Raw genomic sequence first — 23196 nt, 5'->3', positions numbered from 1 at the left:
TTTTTTTTTTTTTTTTTTTTTTTTTGCCAGAAATAAGATCTTTACTCCTAGGGTGTTAGAAGATTTCAGAGGCTCTAGGAGTCTGGAGGGACCATCTTTGAGAGGGAAGATCCCAATATTGATAAATAGAATTAAGAAGGTGAGGCACTCCAAAAGATTTCAACATTTACATTTGCTCTACTAAGTTTGCATTGTGCCCTTTTAATTTTAACAGGACTCCTTGTGAACACATTGAGATTTCCCATCTGCACACTGTATTTCCTCTGTCCAGTACAATTGCAGATTGATATGCAAAATTGTTTGCCTAGAACCACTAACAAAAACAAATTTATTTCTTATCTTGATGGATATGATGCCAATTTCACGCATGTGAATCTGTATGGCAATCATCAGGCATTACAAGGAATTTTCAAGGAACATTTATTCAAATTGCTAAAGCAAAACTTGTTTTCCATTCTCAAACAGCTCATAATCCATTTGAAAACCACCTTACAAGTCTCCATATCTTATCACCCTATTATGATGCTCTGTTTCTCACTCCTTTGGCAGCAGCCTCTGTTTTCATTAAAACTCATCAAAGCATGCATAATGGAGTAGGTAGCGAAGCTGCAATTGAGGTCTCTCTAGCTTTCCTGCACATAATTGTGCAGTGTGATTGCAGGTAATAGATTATCATTCTAGCTATTGACAGAAAGAAAGAAATGTGTCCTAAGCTGTTGGCCTTGCTTCCCAACTTAGACCAATGTCAGTGAGTTTTCCTATGGGCTGTACATGGGTCTTTCATTGTAAAGGAATAAGAATCACCCATGACTTAGAGTGGACCATTCAGTTTTGGGGCATTTATTTCCCCCATGCTTTTTAGTATGCTGTTAGATTTTGGCAATCTTATTGTAAGGCAAAGCAAGTAGAATTCAGTTGTTTATGCCATGTTTACCTGTAATAAAGCTCTGTGTTGGGATCTTCCTTCTGATTTCTACTCCAAAATATTCCACTTCCAACACACCCATATACACTGTGAAAAGGAGTATTAGCTTCCATTGCCCTGCCAAAGGCTTGTACAAGAACAAACAGGGCTCATGTTCTCAAATTTGTTTTTATCATGAGTTGGGTAGCCAATATTGTGAAAATACTATTGCCAAAAGTTTGTTGCTTGATTACAGATTGCATAATATTGTTTCAAATAGCTAATGATATCAAGCTAGTGCAAAGTAACCAGAAAAATTTGTATTTTACAAATGCATTAATGAAGCTAATTAAGTAGGGAAAACAATACCAGTTATACCTGCCTCAATCTCAAGCTCTCGCTTTGTGTTTGGTGCTGTTTATCAAAGGTCACCAGGCATGGGAGGCAGCCCTTCCTCTATTACTTTTAGTGAATACATTTGGATGATCTGCTCTGACCAAGCACAAAGAGCTATGACAAATAGGCATGACCAGGATGTAGTCCTTGAAATTTGCAGAATTTATCATCTCATGTCCTTGAAGTAAAAAATGGTCCATGTGTTCAGCCTTTTGCACCTTATTTCACAATTTGCAGAACAGCCAGTGAGTGTTTTGTCCAAAACAAAATAAAACAAAACAAACACAGATCTGCTATGTCTACTCACTCCTTTTTACCATTATCTTCCTAAGTTCCAAGCTCCTTATCCACAGTTTATAAGTTTTTAGAAAGTTTATTAATTTATTTCTTCTGAGAGAGAGAAAGAGAGAGAGAGAGAGATAGCCCCAACAATGTCTTCATGCCATGATATATTCTGCATCTCAGGCAGCCTAAATCATGGGCATATATGTCACTCCCAATATGTCTAGAAGGTCTTGGAACATGAATTCTGGATCTTTTCCATGCATGTCCAGTGCCATTGTCTGGTCCCTTGGCTTAAAAGTTTTAAGGGCATGGTGGTAAAGATATATGACTTCAACAGCCCCATAGCTGCATGGTCAAAGGTGATAGACTTAACATGATAGACTATGGTTCAAATTCCACCCTCAATGGCATGAAAAACACACTGCATATGTGTATGTGCATGCTCTAAATCCCAACAGGTTGTAGAAATGGAGAAGAAGGAGTCATGGCATGACCTTCCCCCATTGGAGATGCTTTATCTCTTTATCTCTGTCCCTCTCTGATGAGCTCTGATATCCTCTAGTAATTAAAAAAAAGTTGTATGAGCTCATATGCATATATAATATACATGCATCAATTTTAAATATACTTGGAGGAATGCTTATGCCTATTACATCCTCTGAATTACTCACTTTGTCTATTATAATTATTTTCTGTAGGGTCATAAGGAACACCCTCAATCTTATACCTTAGTTTCTCTCTCTGCAAATGGAGGTGATAAAGATAGCTCTTTCTGATTGGCATGTAGTTAATTAAACACATTAACATATAAAAAAGTGCTGAAGAGTGATTGTCCCTAAGCAGGTTGTAGAGGAAGCCTAGGTCTTTATCTTTCTTTTTGTCTTCTTCCCTCTTCCATTGGAAATATGTGCATCTTCTTTATGGTCTTCAAGCTCAGCTCATTCAGAGGAGGGGCTCACAAGCTGCATCTCCTGGTAGCATAAGTATTGTTTCCTGGTTGGGATTCACTCATGAGTGACAGATGTGCTGTGGCTCAATAGCAGTTTAATCAGTTGGACTAATACTTGTATTGTTGCTTATATTTCAGAGGGACAATTTGCTTTCTGTGAATGAAGTGTTTTCCAGGGGACTATTTTGGGCTGAAGAAGAATAGTCATTGAAAAACTTAGAGGAGGGACACATTTTTAAGTGTGTCTCTCTCTTTATTTAATGCATTATGCGTCAACCAAATTGTGGTGACCACATATAACTTCCAGAAGACTAGTCTCTTAGGCAAAGCTCAAGAGCAGCTCTGTATGTGCCGAAGGCCTGAGCTTTAAAGTGGTCTCTCTGGGCTAGTGGCAGACGGCATAATCTCCTGCTAAATTGGGTCATTAAATAAAACTACTAAGTCATAAAGCTGTAGCATTACCCTGAAATTAAAGCATTGTCACCTTTGAATTGCCAAGAATTTTAACAGGCACTTAGAGAAATTCCTTTCACACACTCCTCGTTTAGCATGGCTAGTTGACTGCAACCCACACAGGAAGCTCAAGTGACAGCAGTGCGATTTCATCCATTTATCCTCCTCCTTCACTCACTGATTTCTTGAATTCCTTTATTATTCATTTATTGATTTACTCATTTGTTAATTCTCTCTTTGATTTACTCCCTTTTTTATTTTCTTTTCATGTGTTCGGTTGCTCATGCATTATTCTTTCATTCACTAAGTCAATTACTCAACAGATAATTCAGAAATTAAATCTTTCAAATACACTTTTGAGTGTTAGTTGAGCTAGGCATCAAGGTTACAAAATGAACAAATTTGTTCTTGCCCTTAATTCAGAGAAGGAGAAAAATGTTGTAGTAGGTGATACAGAAAGAGTACCAAGGAGGCAGTGATTAAATGAAGGTGTTCTGGAGTTGGGGATGTTGATCAGAGATGTCCTTAGCTGCCCCATAGCTAAATTTTATGGAAGCAAGCTCACTTTGACTGAGCAGCTACCAGTAGGAAGCACATGCTAGATACTTTATATACATGATGTGATTTGATTCAATTTTTTTTTTTTGCATTTTATGGAGAAAAGCATTGAAATTTTGAGAGATTAAACAAACTGCCCAAAGTCTCAAAGGAGTAGAAGATACCGGCAGGAATTGAAGCTATGGTGAAAGTTGTATATCAAATTGTCAATCCTGGGTCCCTAAAGCCAGGTGACTCAGAGTCTGAAAGGCAAGGACAGACTCCTGTGTCCAAACAAAATTCCCTTCTAGCCTCTACTGGCCTGTCCATTTGTCGCTTTCCACTAAGTCAATGCCACAGCGGAAAGCTCCTCCAGGAAGTGACCTCGAAGGAACGCGACCTGTATTGTGCCCATTTTATCTCCTTGTTATCACTTTCCTCATCTGTAAAAAGGGATAATCATACCCGACTTTCAAAGTTTGTCTTAGTATTAGATAAAATGATTCTCAAAGATTAGTTCTTTGAAGAATAAGCTGGGATAAATGTTGAAGCCTCTTCCAATACATGCTTGTTCAGTACATGTAGAACCATGACCAGATACAACATGTTTAGCAAACAACTAAAGTTATGTGACCTTAGGACATATTTAAGAGGAGTCTTCAAGAAAGTTTATGGAAAATAGGGGCTAGTTGATGGTACAGCAGTAAAACACTTCTCTGTAAGGCTAACCCATGTAAGAAAGTTCCAGATTTGCCTCTGAAGACCTCCTTGAACATGCTAGGCTTGCACATGCCCAGGATCTGGTGCTGGCTGAGTCTGGGACCAGCATAAAGATTCTACTAGGGTTGATTTTTCTCTCTCTCTCTCTTTTTCTTTGTCTCTCTTGCTAATGGAGAGAGAAACTTCAAAAAACATTTATGTAAAATGCTTACTATGAGAAAATTATTTATAGATTTCAATATATTTGCACCAAAATGAACTTGTATTTTAATTCTATTTTTGCATGAATTTTTGGTAGTCCCTTTGAATATAAGGTAATTAGTATAGTGTTTAGCCCTTAATTAGCCCCCTTCCTTTTTCATCTCTCCACTTCTAAAAGAGCTCTGGTGAGTGACTACAGAAACTCTCCTTAATCTCTGAATTCATCCTGATTCTTCTCTACTATAGCTTTCAGAGCATCATGTAGTGTAGATACCTGCTGAGTCCCTCCTTTTTGTTGCCAGAGGATCAGGAGGTAGTCCAGTCGATCAAGATTGACTGAGATGCTACCTTGTGTATTGTACACCTTTGGCCTCTTTTCATAAGGACCTCATACCATAACAATAAAACTCATTTAGCTTTTAAAGCAATCTCATCTAAGCCATTTAATTCATATAAGAATCCTATAGATACCTGGAAGCTAAGGAATTCTGGCAAAGCTACTTCTCTAAACCTTAATTTCTCTATCTGTGTAGTAGCAATGATGAGTTATTCTAACCTTAATGATTGAAGTGCAGATTAAATTAATTTAAATTAAATGAGATGTATCTAATACATCTATCCAATAACAGGCATTCTCCAAGAGCTCCTGAAAATAGAAGTTATCACCACCATCATAGCAGGATCTTGATGCTAATGGAATTGAGAGATAGGAGAAGAAAAGAAAGGCTTCTGGAAGACATCAGATTTGGTTCTGATCTTAGAAAGCAGGTATCTTGAAGCTAGGTAAAGAACAGAGTTTTGTTGAACCCAACAGGATCATGGATATGGAGATACAATGAGCAAGTATCTGAGGGCCCTTTGCCATGTTTAAAAGATCCTGGTTCACCTGGGTGTTCTGATACAGGGGTCCAGGTTGCCTGAATGAATACCTTTCCTATTCAAAAGAGGGAAATAACAAGTCAGAATGAAGTGTCTAGTGTCTCCTAGAGAACTTGTTTGATCCTCCCATCTTTGCTATGAGTCCCTGATTCGAGGGAAAGACAGTAAGTCAAAGTCAGTCTGGACTTTACAAAGAAGGAAAGAGCCAAGAAGTCCCGAAAGCTTGTGATTCCTTGTTCTGTCAGGCAGGGAGGCAGAGTAGCCATGCACCTGGGAGCCTTTTTCTCATCAGCTTTATCCCTGTGTAGACTCACCTCATAGGAGCACACATCCAAGGAGCACTCTTCACGTGCAAGTGTTTCAATATGTGATATTTATAATCATTTGCAAAGAGAAGCTGGTAGGAGATGTTGACCAGCTGCTGTCCATGGGGGCAGTTTCCAGTGCCAGCTGTGAATAATCTGTCCAACTTTCATGCCATATGTCTAGTTTTGCTCCTCCAGAATATCATCCCTTCATCTTCTTCAGAACAATCTCTTATTCTTTTTTCCTGTGAAATTCCTTTGTCACACTTTTTCACAGCTCTTTCTTGAATTCATGTAATCAACAAACATCTGCCAAATCCAAGTTAGTTATTGAGAGTATAGGCTTGGTTTGACTCTCAGTATTTGTATTTCCTAAATGTGTCAGGTTACTGACTTAGGTAAGGTACTCTACCTTTCTGTCCTTCAATTCCTTTCCCCATAATTAATAATGTAAGGAGTGTTTAAAAATTAATGAACAAATATGCATGGAGTTCAAACTTTTTTGAACCGAAATAAATTTATACTGTAATGCCATTTTCCATAAATTTTTCTTTTTCTTTTTTTTTTTTTTTATTTTTTGCATGGCCAGAGGGTACATGCACTTGCCAGAGAAAGGCAGAGAGACAGAGTAAGAGAGGAGAAAGCTCCTCCAATGGAATATTGTCACATTGCAATTTTTTTCCCTCTATTTCTTCATCTTGTGGGAATTTAGAGCACATAAGCACATGTGCCCAAAGTATTTATTTCTTGTCACCAAGGCCAGGATTCGAACGACAGTTACCCATGTGGGATCCATTTCCCTTAACCACCAGGTTATAGGGCTTTCCTTTAATGAACTGTTAAAGTCCTCTTGCAGAACCTATTTATAAGGTTTTTGTAAATATTATATGAAATAATCCATGTAAACCAAGGGAAAAAATGCCTGATATTACATATCTAACATATGGCAGGTGTTATTATTTATTATTTTTATCACTGTGTTCTCAGAAATCTAGATTATGATTTCTTGGTGTTTCTGGAGATATAGTGATGATTTCATAATACCTGTCACACTGAAAGCACTCATAAAAATTAATTCAATAGAGTTAATAAATACTTATCCTTGAAAATGAATGTGTTCCTATGATATGAATGGTAAAAATCTGATAATAGTTTTTGCTCTGTTTTTGATATTTATTTGGCCACTTGGTCCTCAGTTATAAGAGGGTTGGTATAAAAGTATATGCATATGATCTTTTTGAAGCACAGGAGAATAGTTTTGAGCATTTATTAACATTGTATATGAAGTGTGAAAAGCCCTATCCCATTTTCCTCAAAGTTTATATTCTGAAATGTCCAAACCTACAGAAAAACTGGAATAACAATAAAATTAACAGTCATATATTCCTCAGTTAAATTCTCTCAATGTTGTGACCAGCAGTTAGCATAATGGCTATGTCGCTGGACTCCCATGTGATCGAACGCGATTCGCATCCTGGACCTGGTGGCTTAAAACTCATACTGGGCACGTGTGCGTGTGTGCCCAAGATCCCGAAGGGAGAACGGAGGAGAAGGGATTGCAGCGTGACCATCCCCCCTGGGGGGGTGATTTCTCGCTTTCTGTCTCTGTCTCTCTCTGCCTGTCTGGCGAGCACACGCGCCCTATAGCAAAAACCTCTCCCCCCAAAAAAACAATTCTCTCAATGTTGCCTTTTTTGCCACATTTGCATATTTATGCTATTCTTTCTTTTCTCCCACCTTTTTATATAAAATTATATTTTTACAAATTGTTTGAAAGTTAGTTGTATATATACTGATAATGTAGACTTAAGGACTTTAATTTGCATCTCCCAAGAAAACGATCCTTTTGTATAACCAAAATAATGAAACCATACATAAAAAATTAAATATAAATTTAATTAATTTAACCAGTATCATCCATATCTTCCCTATAATGTCTTTTATAGCATTGCCTATTATTTATATTATCATTCAGGAATCAAGCAGTGTTTACATTTTGCGTTTAATTATCATATCATGTTCCTCTAGTGTCATGTCATGACTCTTAATGTAAGAGCCCCCTAATCTCTGTCCCTTTCTTTTTCATGTGTGTTTAGCTAGTTCATTTTTTAAAGAATTATTTAATTTTATTTGTTCTTATTAATTTTAAATTTTGACCAGAGACAGAGAGAGATTGGGAGAGTAAGAAAAAAAGCGACCAGGTTGAGGACTCGAACTGTCACCGGCCATGTGGGAATCCAGTGTATTAACCACCACACCATCTGCCAATCCCTGGTTATTTCATTTTTATGGCATCGATCTTCTTTGAAGAATATAAAATGAATGTTATGCAAAGTTTCTATAATGTTTTTATTTTTATTTTCCTTTTTCATTCATTGTTACACACTTTGGCAAGAAAACCTCATGGGTAATGCAGTCCTTAGTGCATCCTATTGGTAGACATATAATGTCTGTCTGACCCATAATTGGGGATGCTAAGCTCCATCATTTGGCTAAGGTGGTTCTATGAGATCTCTGCGTATGAGAGTGACCTATAATCAGTAAGTGATATGTAATGTTATATGTGCGAAGTATAAGAATATCCTATTCCCCAACATTTCCACTCAATCTGTTAATAGTACCAAAACTTTTAAGTTATTACATTGGAATTTGTAAAGTGTTGCTTTTCTAATTCTGTAATTCATTCTACACTTAAAACTGTAATTCTGCATTTTTCACCCAAGAGCTTTTTCTTGCCCTGACTTCAGTTGTTTTTTTGTTTTGTTTTGTTTTTTTGTCACTATGGACTCATAAATTATTGTACTTTTTAGGTTGTTACTATTTCCATCATCTTTCTTTCCAATGGTCAGGTATTCTCAAATATAACTAATCACAGTCTTGTTAATTTCACTCCTGTGTCTTTCTTACTAGCTTTTCATTAGTTGTGGAGCATTTTCTGGCTCCCTAGCACTATAGGATATTCCAAGATGTCACCTTGAATTGTCCTTACCACTCTCCACCTTTGTCCAAAAGAAGCCTAGTTCTTTTCTGTAGGAAATGATTTTTGTAAATCTAGGGCTAAGTATTAGATTTTCTCACTGTTGGGACCAGCAGATACATAATGGTTACGTTGCTGGACTCCCACATGGCCAACTGCAGTTCGAGTACTGGACCCGGCAGCTTGAAACTCATGCTGGGGATGCACGTGCATGCATGCTCAAAATCCCAAGATGAGAATGGAGGAGAAAGGATTGTGGCTGGCATGGCTGTCTTCATGATGGTGATTTCTCTCTTTCTCTTTCTCTTTCTCTCTGGTGAGTGCATGTGCCCTATAGCAAAAATTTCTCTTTAAAAAAAAATTGTTCACTGTTTATAGACCCTTTTAGGAGACAGAGCTAGAGAGAGAGAGAGAGAGAGAGAGAGAGAGGTGTGTGTGTGTGTGTTTATATTTAAACCATGAGTTCACGATATTATCTCAAATGTGAACTCAGTATCATTAGATTTTTTTCTCATTGTTCTTTCATATACACATACATGTACATACACTCTCTAAGTAAGACCTTGTCACAACAAAATCAGTGTATCCATTCATCTGCTTTATCCTACCACAGATGCAAAATAAAATTCAGAATCACATCATTAATATCATACCAATGACAAAGAAAGTTTCATATTTTCTTGAATTTTAATTTTTGGTTTCAGAATATATTCTGCCAAAGTGTCCAGTCAAACAGAATACTGTTTTTTTTTTTTTTTTTGAGAGGTTTTCGCTATAGGGCACGTGTGCTCGCCAGACAGACAGAGAAAGACATAGAGATAGAAAGCGAGAAATCACCCCCCAGGGAGGATGGTCACGCCGCAATCCCTTCTCCTCCATTCTCCTCCTGGGATGTTGGGTACGCACGCACACGCTCCTGGTGTGAGTTTTAAGCCACCGGGTCAGGACACGAACCGCGGTCGACTACGTGGGAGTCCAGCAACATAGCCATTACACTAACTGCTGGTTCCCAAACAGAATACTGTATTCAAAATTATCTTGAAATTATTTTTCTCTTTTGAGGTTATATTCATATTATCAATTTAATGAACAATTAGACCTTTTGTTTCTAACTCAATATTCAGTTTTAGAACTTGACTTTTTTCATTCTTTTAATTTCACATTTTGACTATGCAAAATATTTTCATGTTATAAAAATCACACACATGCAAAAACTTGCACATGCTAGTGGTTGACCAGAGACATTTTGTATTCATTCCTCCTGTTCTCTTTATCCCATTCTAACCCATCTCCACTGGATAGTCACTTATATTAGTTGTTTTCCTGTGCTTATTCATTTTTCTTTTTTATAGTTGCACAGCATGTAGCTTATTCTTTTGTGCATCAGTATCTTGATTTTTGTCACTTTATAACATATAGTGGAAATAATTCTAGATCAGTTTATGAATATGTTGTGTATTATAACTGTATTGTACTTTATGGTGTCAGTTAATTATACTTTATTCAATCAGACACCTATGGGAATTTTTTTCCCCAATACTCTGCCATTTGTACAAGATAACCTTGGCCGCACAGCAGACTTCCAAGTACATATGTAAACATTGTTTCCTAGCATCACTTTCCTTTTTTTTCAAGAGCTGTCATTGAAGTCAATAGAAACCCGAGTAATTTGTTGAACACTTAGTGCAGTAATAAGTAAATACCTACCGTGGACCAGGTGTTAGGCACACAAAGATTTATGAGACCGTCTTTTCATCATAGCATTTGCAGTTTAGCGGGGAGCCGAGTAAACAGGTGGTTGTAACAGGACTGGATCAGACAAATACAGGGCGCTGTGGAGGCAGAAAGGGCTACCCACTGGAGGTGTCACGGCACTCTGGCATGATCATTTCTACAGTGTTGAGCTCCAGGGTAATGATGACGATTGACAGAAAAGTGAATAATTTTGCTCTTCCAAGTTTTTGTTTTGTCAATCTCCTTCAGAACCAGAGAGGAGTAAAGCAGATACTTTTACACGTAGAGAAGGGCTTGTCTTCTTGTCTGAGCTGGAAACTAGAGATGTCAAGGCCACTCTTGGACAGCTCTTCTTAGGACTCAAGGGAGCGCTTTGCAGTCAGCTCACTATCTCATGAATTCCATTGAATTCAATGCTGCCTACTTTAGGTCTTCCAAACAAAGGGATGGGAACTACTATTCATGATGTTCTTGTGCCCTCAGGATTGGGCTATTTCCAGAGCTTATCTCTTTTAATGTGCATAGTATAGTGTGAGGCAAGGATCATTTTAGGAGAAAGCAAAGGTTGAGAGAGGCTGAGGAGCATGTCCAGGCAGTACCGATACAGCTGGGTGTTGAATTTAGGTCTCTGTTAATCTCCAGTTTCAGCCTCAGAGTGTGCCAAAATATTGCCTTCTACAAAGATGCTCCTAAGGATCCATTAAAACATCTAACACCAATCACAACCTAAGCCCTTCCGCTCCCACCAAGCTCCAGGGTTCTTCCCTTCAGGTGACTTAGATGTAGGACTTCCTTTCTCCCTCCCCGCCCCCACCCCGCCTTAAAGGTGGACACAACCAGCATGACAGGGAAGAACTTGTCCACCACCTCCCTTCTTCTTCCCACTCTTGCAGGTGCCGGACATTCACCTCAATTCGAGTGCAACCAGGGTGGGCTTCCTTCTCTGAACCAGCTGTGAACTCCTGGAGGTCCAAGTCCAGAGTGTTCTTCAACCTTGTAACCCTCATCCTGCAACTTCTCAGTCCTTAACATAGTGCTTGGCACGCTAAATGATTAAAACATTTTTCTCAAATAACCTACTGAGCAACAAATAAAGTAACATGATACAGCGTACATGTAGCCCATTCCAAACCACCATAAAACAGATTTGCCGGGTCTCTTTGATCATGCCACCTATTTTGAAGCAAGGAGAAAGAAAAATAACCCCTTGAAAAGGTACATAAAAAATAAAGGCTACAGCGAAGTGCGAGGATAAATCACAGTCAATTGCGTTGTCTGGAAGTCATAAAGCGCGCCCAAGCTGGCAGGTGGACGGGCGATAATGGAAGGAACCGCTCCTCCCTGGCCGCGCTGCGGGATCGCAGCTAATGCGCAACGCTGGGCCCGCGGCTGCCCCCTCCGCCAATGCGCGCTCCCGGAAGCAGCAGCCCGGATACTAAAAGCAGCCGCCGAGTCTGCTGTGGTTTAGCAAGGCCTGGGTGAATTCTCCAATAGGCAGCTGGGCTGGTACACATGGGAGGGAAAACAGCTCCTGGGAGAATTCCAAAGCCTTTTAAAGGAGTAGAAAACTGCTTTACGTCAATTGTCTTCTTCCCCTTGAAAGGTGGAAGGGGAAGGGGGTGGGGAGGGAGAGGTAGAATTGACCCCTCAGAACTGCTTCCTAGAAGTGTTTCTCATAGTGAAATAATCTCTTCAGACCCTCCTTGAATTGGTTCAATAGAACAGCACATAGGTGATACCCCAGGAAGTGTTATCAACATGGAGCACCTGCCTAGAGCAGGACAGTGCCTAACTCAGCCTTGCGTTTTTTATTCAGTGATTTGGAAAAATCTAGCAGAATCAAGAAGACTGAGGGGAGGTTACTGTCCCTTCCCAGTCCGAGAATCTAGTTGGTGGCAGAGCTGCATTGGAATCCAGCCTCCTCCACATAATAGAGGCCTTCTGAGCCAAAAGAGCCTGTTGCAAGCAAATAATCCTCAGAAGTCATTGTCTGTGATCTAAAAGGGGAGATAAGGTACAAACATACGAAAAATTAAGTAACTACCAATGCAAAAATGACAAGAGATGTCACAAGCCTGTACATGAGTAGATGGTAAATGAGTGGTAAAGACAGTGCTTTGAGGATTATTTGAACTGCCTTTACCCGTGGCATAGAAAATTCACTTTGTCAACATAGATAACTGCACTAGAAGTGACCCCGGGGACCTTAATATAGACTTGTTTTATTACAATAGAAGTGTAAGTGAATTGGCACACTGTTAAAAGACTATAAGCAGCTCCCCACAGTGATTTCACTTCAATTAAGCTGGGTATTGACAATCTGTAGACTTCTCTTCCCTCGAAGCACTGTGATAGAAAAATTACAGTTTTTTCTGGCTCTGCAAAGAGACAGATATGCGTGCAGAATGAGGTCTTATTAATCAGAGTTATTTCTTGTTGCTCCTTTTTTTACATCTTTTTGTTTGTTCTTTCTTCTGAGTAGTGATCCCCATGGCAACACATAGAACAGCTTGCATCATCTGTAATTACTATTATTAATAATAATGATCACAATAATAATACCAATCACATAAAATGAGAGGAAAAAATATGAAAGAAAATGAAATTGTCAGTCTGTACATAAACAGCTTACAGCTTCTGAAGAGAGAGCCAGAGGATCCAGGTAGGTCACCCAGACACCCAGAACCAAGGGAATGCTTGAGACCTTCCCAGGGGTGACTGCCAGGGAAGGTTTCACCACAGGGATGGTAGTATAAAATGGTCTAGAATATCCTGCTGTTACTACCTCATTAACGCTTTGTGCAATAGTTTTTTCTTTCTCTTATTGTGTGTGTGTGAGTGTACATGTGTGTGCACATATGTTTAATCTTACAACTTAAAACTTCTAAATGGGGATCATCACATAAACAAAATCTTCAAAAAGTTCATGAAAAATGCGTATTATGAAAAAAATACGCAAGAATTTTAATATTTTTGCACTAAAATAAACTCATACTTTACTTCCATTTTCCATGAACATTTTTTGAAGTCCCCTCACACATGCATAGAACAGTCGCTTTCAGAATGTTTAAACTGAGCAACTGGAAGAATACAAATAGTGCTAATTAATTAAATTCTCAAGGAAAACAGGGTGTGGTCTGCAGCGTGCAGCCCTATACACTCCTACCACTACTGCAACCAGTGCTGCTCCCACTGATGTGTAGGCAGTCGTCTTACTGGTACTCTCCAGAGTACTAACAACTGCCGGACATTTGTCACTCGCATGTGTACAGCTTTCTCCCCAAAGCCAAGCTGAGCTCTTGGAGAACTTAGTGCATTCTCCCCCACTATACGTGTTCTCTGCTGGGCATGTATTTGAATACAAAAATGAGTGAGATGTTTCATATTCTTGAAGATCTCCTAGCTTTATGGGGAGATAGTCTTGAAAGTCACAAATAACAGTGCAACTTGGGAAATGCTCCTCGGGTTTACCAGACAATACTTGGTTATCTCTTTGACATGACGCTTTGAAATTTCATTACTCGTGCTAGCTATGGCCCATGGCCTGTAAGTTCTTCATATGTGACAGTGACACAATAGCCAGTGTGGATCTGGGTCATGAGTTCTTTCACACTCAAGCCCACACATTGGATTGAATACTATTTTTAAAAAGCAAATGTGTTAAATACTTTAAATGTTAAAGGAGCATTTAGTGAAGTGGTCTATTTCCCTCCTAAGCTGAAGATGACTAAATTTCTGCCAATTTAGGATCTTCAAATGCAGGCCTCTCTTAAGCAAAGAGAACGCACCTTGGATAACCCAATACCTGATTGCTGTTTTCAGTTAGTATGATGAGGCTATCTTTCTAATCATGGGATTGGATGACCGTACATAGAAGAAGTAATGACAGAAAATGAGCTAAGTAACTAAAGGTAGTATGAGAGGACAATATTTTCCTGATTTCTGGATTCCTGGTTACTTTCAAACAAATGCTATGGGGAACATTTTGGAGCTCTTAATTGTTCCTTTGTGTCTTCTGTCCATTGCATATGCCAAAAAGTGCCAATTTTTAAATCAAGTTATTAAAACTTTAAATCACCCTCAGTGATGAGAAAAATGATATTGGTGGCTGTAAAAGGAAAGGTTCACTCTTGGATAACAACACTTCGTATTCCATCTTGCCATAGATAGAATAAAGAATATGATTTTGTTAAAATGAGTCAATGAGTAAACAAGTGCATCAATAAATGAATGTACAGTGAGATAAATGGAGATACAGATATGAAAATCTATGTCCCTGGAGGGAAATGTAGATTTATATCACTGAGTGATAGTGTGAGGATCACTTGTGGGATCAGACTGGACATGGTAAAACTGGGGACAAGTGTACTTTATGCACACATGAATATATACACATACATAAAGATAGAAGGTGTGAAAAATATTATCCAATCACCTCCTTGTTTTTACTCATAGCTCTCTGAAGAAAAATAATCAGGGCACAAGGCAGCTTTGAAGTGAAAGCCAAAGCCAGCCAGCCAAGAGGTTCTGTTTCATATAGTGTTTAAAGTTAGGACTGTAATGTTGTATATATACATATATGTATATATGTATATATATGCACACATATTTATATATATATTTATACATGTTTATATGTATTCATATTATAATGGATTGTTATGAGTAGTGAAAAGAATATATGTAAAATATTACAGTATGGAGTGATAACATAGCATCTTTTATTACAGATTAGTTAGACAGGATTTCTCTTTTCTTCCTATACAAATCAAGGGTTAGGGTTAGGTGTTTTTCAGATATCATCTCACATCTTAACAGTGCTAATTATCAGGGGTTAATTTCCATATACGTGTTCATCACTACTGTCTGATAGATACGCCTTAGAAATTTCTTTACTTTCTGAACCTTGATTTCCCCACTAGTAAAAGCTAAGGTTGGAGGTGGGCAAACATATGCTTTCTGTGTTAGGTTCCCTTTTAGCTCTGAAAAATCTATGAAAAACAATGATGTAATTATGTAACCAAGATTCTCAGATGGCAAAAGCTTTTCAAGTTTTCCTATTTCCTTTTTTGCTTTATTCGTGAGGAAGTTTAGAATTAAATTGCATGTCCAATTGCAGTGACCGTTTTATCCGGGTTATTATTACAGTGTCTGATGCAGCCTAGATAGTACGTTACAACTTCATATTTGGGTTGCTATTCCATATTAACAACCTGCCACTATTCTGCTGGTATTACTGTCCAATTTTTATGGCCATTAATGTCTTTTGAACTGACTATAAAATTGAGCTTCAGAAAAGAGAATTGAGTTGTCCAAGTTTGTTACTGACAGAAATAAGTTTCAAATGCAGATCTCTTAGATATCTTGCCTTCCATTTATTTTTGCATTATACAAAGCATGTATTTCTATCCTCAGTTAAAGTTCTGTGTGTGTGTGTGTGTGTATGTGTGTGTATGTTAAGTTTACTGATTTATGCCCTCCACGAAAAAAGAGTGTGATGGAGACAGAGATGGACACCCCTAACAGGAATTTCACACTGCAATCCACCTTCAGTTTCAGCTGTCACAGATTACAAACACGCACCTATGCACCTGGCATACACAGGAGGTCCTGGACCATGAAGTCAAGACCTTTCCTCTGTGTTCTAGTTACATTACCGCCACACCACCGCCTGACTCTCTTTTATTCTTTTATTCCCTTCCACAGGATCATGTATTTACTGTTATTTATTATTATTTTTTAAAAATTTTGCTACAAGGCATACGCACTCCCCAGAGAGAGACAGAGAAAAAGAGAGAGCGAGGGAAAATGAGAAAGCAAGTTGCCACATCTGGGACTATGCCACCTGCTGACCTCTAGATTTCTTGTTTTATTGTAAACTTTTACAAATATTTTGTCAAATATAGTTAGTATGAAGAATAAATAATTTTAAAATACCTGTAATTAAGTGCATTGCATTTACAGTGCAGATTACATAATCACAACTTGTTGGTAATGTAACTTTTACAGACAGTTTTCTCTGTGTACATTTTATTTTCAACATGATACATGTGTTTCTCTGAGAAAAGTATCTATTATAGGATTTTTCTCACAAGGAAACGTGTAACAGTGGCTAGAAGGGTGGTTTTGGAGTCAGGCTCGTGAGTTCAAATCTCGCTTAGTCACTTTCTATGTAATCTCCAGTGAACTGCCTAGTTCTGCCTGTTCATGCTTTCCTCATTTATGACATAGCGTATCAACTCCCTTTCAATTTAGGTATTATCCATTTTAAATGAGATAACAGGTATTACATGCTTAACAGAAAGCCTGCAGAAAAAAAAAAAATGGAACCAGCAATTGGCTTAATGGCTTAACCCAGCTTAAACTCATGCCGGGTGTGTGTGCATGCGTGCCCAAGATCTCGAGAGGAGAATGGAGAAGAAGAGATTGTGGCATGGCCATCCCCCTTAGGGAGTAATTTCGTGCTTTCTGTCTCTCTGTCTCTCTCTGTCTTTCTGGCAAACACATGCGCCCTATAGCAAAAACCTCTCCAAGAAAAAAAAAAAAAGAAAGAAAGGAAAGAAAAATAAAGAAAGCCTACAGAATAAGGGTTCCACAAATTTAGTGCTTAAGATTATTATAATTTTTTTTAGAGGTTTTTGCTACAGGGCACAGAAAGACAGAGAGATAGAAAGCGAGAAAGACAGCGAGAGACAGAAAGACAGAGAGATAGAAAGCGAGAAATCACCCCCCGGGGCTATGGCCTCGCCACAATCCCTTCTCCTCCATTCTCCTCTCGGGATCTTGGGCACACATGCACACACGCCCAGTGTGAGTTTAAGCCACCGGGTCCGGGACTCAAACTGTGGTCGACTAGATGGGAGTCCAGCGACATAGCCATTATGCTAATTGTTGGTCCCTAGTACTTAAGATTATTAATTCATATCCTAATTCTGGGGGGCAGCTCTATGTGGGACAAATTTCTCTGCTCACATTCTCTGCATAAACAGAGCACTCAGGCAGCAATTACTCGGTAAAAGATGAGTGTCCTCTCTCCGCGCTGGTATGTTCCCCTTTTGACCTTTCTCCTTGGTTGTGTTGTTTGGGCAGAGGACAAGATCTGGACATCAGTGCAGCACAACAATACAGAGCTGACCCGGGTGCGGGGCTCCAACCCCGAGAAGCCCTACACCATGGCCTTGGACTACGGAGGCAGCATGGAGCAGCTGGAGGCTGTGATCGATGGTTCAGAGCACTGTGAACAAGAGGTGGCCTACCACTGCAGGAGGTCCCGCCTGCTCAACACACCAGGTAGGGAGAGCTCACTCCTGCCCCTGCCCTGCTTCATGATCTGTGTGGGAGGTGATGCTAGTGGGACAGATGGAGCCCCTAAACTGAACATGGAGGACAGGGGTATTTGCCAGGAAGGGGGATGTAGCTACAGTCGTTCACTCTACAGTGGAGAGAAACACGGCCTGGGGGCACTGGTTAGGTACTAATCCTGGCCTTGAAACCAGGTGTGACCTGAAGTGAATCAGCAGCTTCTCAAGTTTTGCTCCTCGTCTACAAAAGGAAAATGATGACAACACCCATCCTACAACTATTGTCAGAACAAAAACCTCCTCAAAAGCAATGGCACTGAAGAGAGTATTTGAACTAGGCACAGACAGTGTGGAGGTGACAAAGGTTATTTCTGGGAAAGGGACTAAGATGTGAGAAGGCACCAGGTGTTGCAACATATTCAGCTCAGAGTCTGGAGCCACGTCTGCAGCAAAGGAGGCCAGCAAGGTAGGTAGGGGTGACCCTGTGTGTGCATAGAGTTCACGCAACCTGAAATGCAGAGGCCTACATGAAGTGATGCTTATTAAAAATAAAATTTGCTTTTAGAAAAAGTTAGACTAATTATATTTATTCATTTTGTGTGGTTATTTAGAATGAATGGATGATTTACTTATTAACATGCTTGAAAACAAAAACAAAATTTATAGAACTGTTTACCAAAACCGTAAGAAATTTTGCAAATTATCAAGAGAATTTTGTCCAAATATATGCATTCCTGGGGAGTGGGTCATCTTTGTGAATGTCAGTCTGTCTTGTTTTGTGGTGGCAAAAAGGCCACAGGGTGAATATATCCAAGAAGGGGTGTCACAAATTCTAGTCTCAAGAAGAGACTAAGAATAATTTAGAAATTTTGGAGAACATTTGACAATGAGATGTCAGCAAACGGGAAGTAACGGAAGCCTCACTAAACACAGTATCCTGCCTCGCTGATCTAGAATCTTCAGGGAAGACGTTGTTCCACATAAGTGAATTTTCCACATAACTGTCACTTATCCCTTTAAGCACCAAAAATCTTTTCAAAGAATTTTTAACTATTTGAAATGAAAATCGTTCTCAAATGGATTACACGCTTCTTTGCCTTTTTAAACAGAGAATTCTGAACATAAAATGTAACCTTTTCTTGATGACTCAGGATCATCATTGTGAAAATCAATTACTGTATTCTCCTTGGATTCAGGGGTGATTAGATCACAGGCAGTGACTGGGGTCCCTTCGCAGTGTCCTCAGACGCCACTGTCCTGTTAGATGCAATGTTTATATTTCCGCCTATCTCTTTCTTCCCTGGCTTGTCAAGCCTGGACATACCACTCTGAGCACTATTCTTAGGATGCCTGTCACCAGAAATCACCCTACCTGCTTTTTTTTTTTCTTTTTTTTGAAGAGGTTTTTGCTATAGGGTGCGTGCACTCGCCAGACAGACAGAGAGAGACAGAAAGCAGGAAATCACCCCCCGGGGGGGTGGCCACGCAGCAATCCCCTCTCCTCCATTCTCCTCTCAGGATCTTGGGCATGCACGCACACGCGCCTGGCATGAGTTTAAGCCACCGAGTCCGGGACTTGAACCGCGGTCGACCACGTGGGAGTCCAGCGACATAGCTGTTACGCTAACTGGTGGTCCCATTCACCCTACCTGCTTTTTACCATATAGCATCTAGATTTTTAAGGATTGGGTTTGGTAGAATTGTAAGAAAAATGGGAATATGTTTATTCAGACTATGGAACTACCTTTAGTACACACATTTTATGATATCAAGTTCATTAACCATTACTTTCATTGTGCTTTCTTCTCTTAACTCAGCCTTCTTAAATTTTCAATGTATTTCAACAGGGAAGACATAGATTTGGGAGTGAGGGCTTCGCTCTGTCCCTTTAAAGCTATGGGACATTGTGCAAATTCCTCAATTTCTATAGTTACAATTTCACCATCCATCAAGTTTCTACAGAGGCTGGGTAGTGCCGTAGCAGTACAATTAGACCCACTTGGAAAGGGTATGGATTCGCCTCCCAGAATTTCTCTAAGCACTGTGGGTATATGTGTGTGTTCATGATCGGTACCAGCTGGGACCAGCGGGGAATCATGATAGGAAGGCCCTATTGTGGGTGCCTATCTCTCTGTCTCTGTTATGGAAAAAATAAACTTTTTACAATATAAAAATAGGGCCAGTCCCATAGCCTAGTAGTTCAGAGAACTAGATTCCACATGGCCAACTGTGGTTTGAATCCTGCCCCAGTGGCTTGAAAAACATGTCAGGTGTGTTTGAGGAGTGGGGGGCAAATCCTACAGGATGCTGAAGTGGAGGAGAAGGGATTGTAGTGTGACCACACACAGTTAGGGGCTGTTTTCTCCCTCTCTCACTGTCTTTTCTCACTGACAAACAAACAAACAAAAAATTCACATGAAAGTCCTGAACTCATAAGGCTGATATGAGACTTGGAGAAAAATATAGTCTGAACTCCTTGTACCATACCTGGAACATATTAGGTGTCCAACAGATACTAGTGTCATTACTCAGTTTCCATTCATCTAGCAGGAAAAGTTGCGAAGTTTTTGCCGCAATGGGAAACAAGCTTAAAGGAGAATTCTATTTCTACTTCAACAGTTTCAATAGGATAATTTTAATAAGTGTTTACTAGCAAAATTGATCAGAACATTTACACATGCAGGTAATCCCACCACCTGGAGATGGCTATTGAGGTATGAATCCTTCCATCTTTCTATTCTTCACAAAGACACAGTGGGTGTGCATATTCATGTACTTTTGATAGAGGGTCCTTGTAAATCCTCTTTCTTCCAAAAGTTCTGAATCAAAGAGGTAGACAGAGGAGGACAATGAACATGTACATGCAATCTCTACTTATTTCTGATGAGTCTGCTTGGAAAATAAAGCATGTCCCAGTGGCCACAGTGCTTCCTTGCCCCTCAGCCTCCATATTAAGACTAGCTAATGCCTGTGGGTGAAGTAGGGCTCTAGAGCTCTCACTGACCTGATACCACAGGAAGACATGGTCCAGCCTCACACTCTCACTAAGGGAACAGAAACGCCCTGGGCCCCCATGCAGGTGAACTCACCTCATGGAAACAGGAGTGGAGAGATTAGTATACCCCACTATAGTCACAAGAATCTGAGAGCTAGCCCCAAAGGCACACAGCTGCAGGGCTGATTTCTTGGTTTTACCATCACCAAGCCCCTCTCTGCACCATGCAGAAGGCCAAGGTCAGATAGGAGAAGGCTAGAGCCCATCTTCTCCTTGTCTACCTGCAAATCAGGAGCTATTGGGAAAGTTTTCCCTTTATCAGCTGAACCCAGGGTACATTCAGGGAGAGATTCCTGACCCTGTGATACTGCTTTACAACCCACATTTATCACACATATAAATGTACAAATATTTCTCTCATATCAATAAATATGTCTTCATGCTACCATTTTAATCAACAATACATATATATGTACATATATAATCGTACAATGATTAACAAGTCTGTTATATGGATATTTAGATTATTTCTATTTTTTAAGAAAATGTATTTCTTCCATATAAAATAGGGAGATAAAGAGAGGTGCCCCCAATAAGACCTTCATGCCATGATCTGCTCCCAGATTCAGGCAACCAGGATCACAGACATGCATGCATGCCTGGTGTGCATGAGCAGACCTTGGGACTCTAACCCAAGACCTTCTAACCTCAGAACTTCAGCATCATGGAGTAATGTGGAACCACTGCACCACCCTCAGTGGTACTTTCTCTCTCTCTCTCTCTGTCTTTATTATTACAAATAATATTGCAAGAGTGTTTTTGCACGTATATCTTTGTGAACATAACACGTATCTTCAGGATAAATTTCTTGAGGTGCCATTGCAAGGACAGATTGGCAGAAAAAAATATTATTATTATTATTATTACTTTTAGTTTGCTACAGAATGTGTGTGCTCATGAAAGAGAGAAAGGAAAAAAGGAGAGAGAAGGAAAGTGAGAAAGTACCTTCTGGGAGGTGAGAAAGCACCTTTTGGGAGGATGACCATGCCACAAACTTTTCTTCCCCATTCTCTTCTTGAGATTTTGGGCATACATGCCTATGCACCAGGAGTGTTTTCAAGCTGCTGAATCTAGTGTAAACCCCACAGTTGACCACATGGAATCCAACTTCCTTAACCTGCATGCCACCTGCTGACCCGAGTGTGCATATTTTTAAGGCTTTTACCACATTGAAATCTGCAATGTGTCAAGGTTGTACCAATCTATTCTTCTTACAAGGTTGCAGGATTGAGTATCCTCTTTCCAGCAATAGGTATTTTCATTTTATTTCAACCTTGGTCATCTGAAATATGTAGTTAATTGAAAGAAAAATGTGTAGGCTGAATCCTATAGCTTATTGGCTACTCTTGACTAGTAGCTGGAATTAGTAGAAGGTGTGAAGTATTATAAACTGTGGCTGCAAGCAGATTTAAACCAGTAAGAACTTTTGGAGAATGTCTTCTTACCAGGGCTTCTCTTCTGTACTGTACACCATAGGTAATAAAGGAAGGAAATAAAAGAAAGCGAGATAAGGAAAAAAAAAGAAAAGGCATATTCCAATGGCCTCCAATGCCTGAGATTTCTTGTTTGAGGCTATGTGTGGGGTTCTATACAAGCATTATCTCTAACGCAAACAATAAACTGCCAAACAAAGGTTATCGCCCCCATCTGGTATTTCAGAAAATAGAACCCAGGAAGGATATGATGCTTGTATATTACTACATAGCTGGGGAGGGGCTGCTTTAGTCCTGTCACCCAGCTTTGTACAAGTCTGATACACCACACACCGTATAAAGCCTCAAATAGTCAAAAGTTATAAGGAAATGAGGTAGCCAGGGAAAATTTGTGTTTAAATGAGTTTCTTTACTGTGTAGGAGCATGGAGGTTAGGGAGAAGAAGAGAAACCATTGCTATATCTGCTAAGACCATGTCGTAATCAAGGTTGCTTGCACTGTGCAAATTCCTGGGCAGCATCAGGGGTCTGTGCCATCCCTGACTGGATGCAGTGGCTCCCATGGCTCACACACCCCTTCACAGGGTGGGCCTTGTGGGTCCCCACATCTGTGTCCCCAGACTCCTTCTGGCTGCTCTCTGCTCTAGCTGTGGTTTGGTTCCATTCATCTCTCAGCAGCAGAGGGAGAAAGAGAGGGAACACAGGCAGGACGAGGTCATGCATGGCTCACCACTGTGTCTTTTTCATTCCGTTTGTGACTGAACCATGACACTGTCATTTTCTGACAGTTTCCTCTGATATTCTTCCCCAGAGCTACTGATAAGTGCCAGCCAATGGGATGTGTCATCAATCTCTTTAACTGAAGGTTTATAGGAGGCACTCCGAGGACAGGAATTCAAAGACACCAGGGTCTCAGGAAAGGAGTCTTTGCTAGTCCATGCATCTTTGCATTTTCCTTCACTGTGCTTGCTGCTTCCTACGCTGAGCTTTATCCAGAGCTCAAGGCTTCCTGCTGCAGAGCAGATCCCGACAGGACCAGGGAATGCTGAGCCTACCAGGGTTCAGAAG

At 39.8% G+C, this 23196-nt stretch overlaps 1 protein-coding gene across 1 annotated transcript in view; it reads left to right on the top strand.

Annotated features, from left to right (window-relative positions):
• Positions 1 to 23196, top strand: part of CNTNAP5 (contactin associated protein family member 5) — a 561684-nt gene that overhangs the window by 217512 nt on the left and 320976 nt on the right. Inside the window, exon 10 of the mRNA XM_027772830.1 lies at positions 17430 to 17630. Within this exon, the coding sequence (XP_027628631.1) occupies positions 17430 to 17630 (201 nt within the window). The remainder of the gene's footprint in view (positions 1 to 17429; positions 17631 to 23196) is intronic.

The sequence above is a fragment of the Tupaia chinensis genome, unplaced genomic scaffold (assembly GCF_000334495.1).
Source record: "Tupaia chinensis unplaced genomic scaffold, TupChi_1.0 Scaffold000309_1, whole genome shotgun sequence".
NCBI lineage: Eukaryota > Metazoa > Chordata > Mammalia > Scandentia > Tupaiidae > Tupaia > Tupaia belangeri.
The sequence above is the reverse complement of the archived record's forward strand: the minus strand, read 5'-3'. Positions and strand labels throughout refer to the sequence as shown.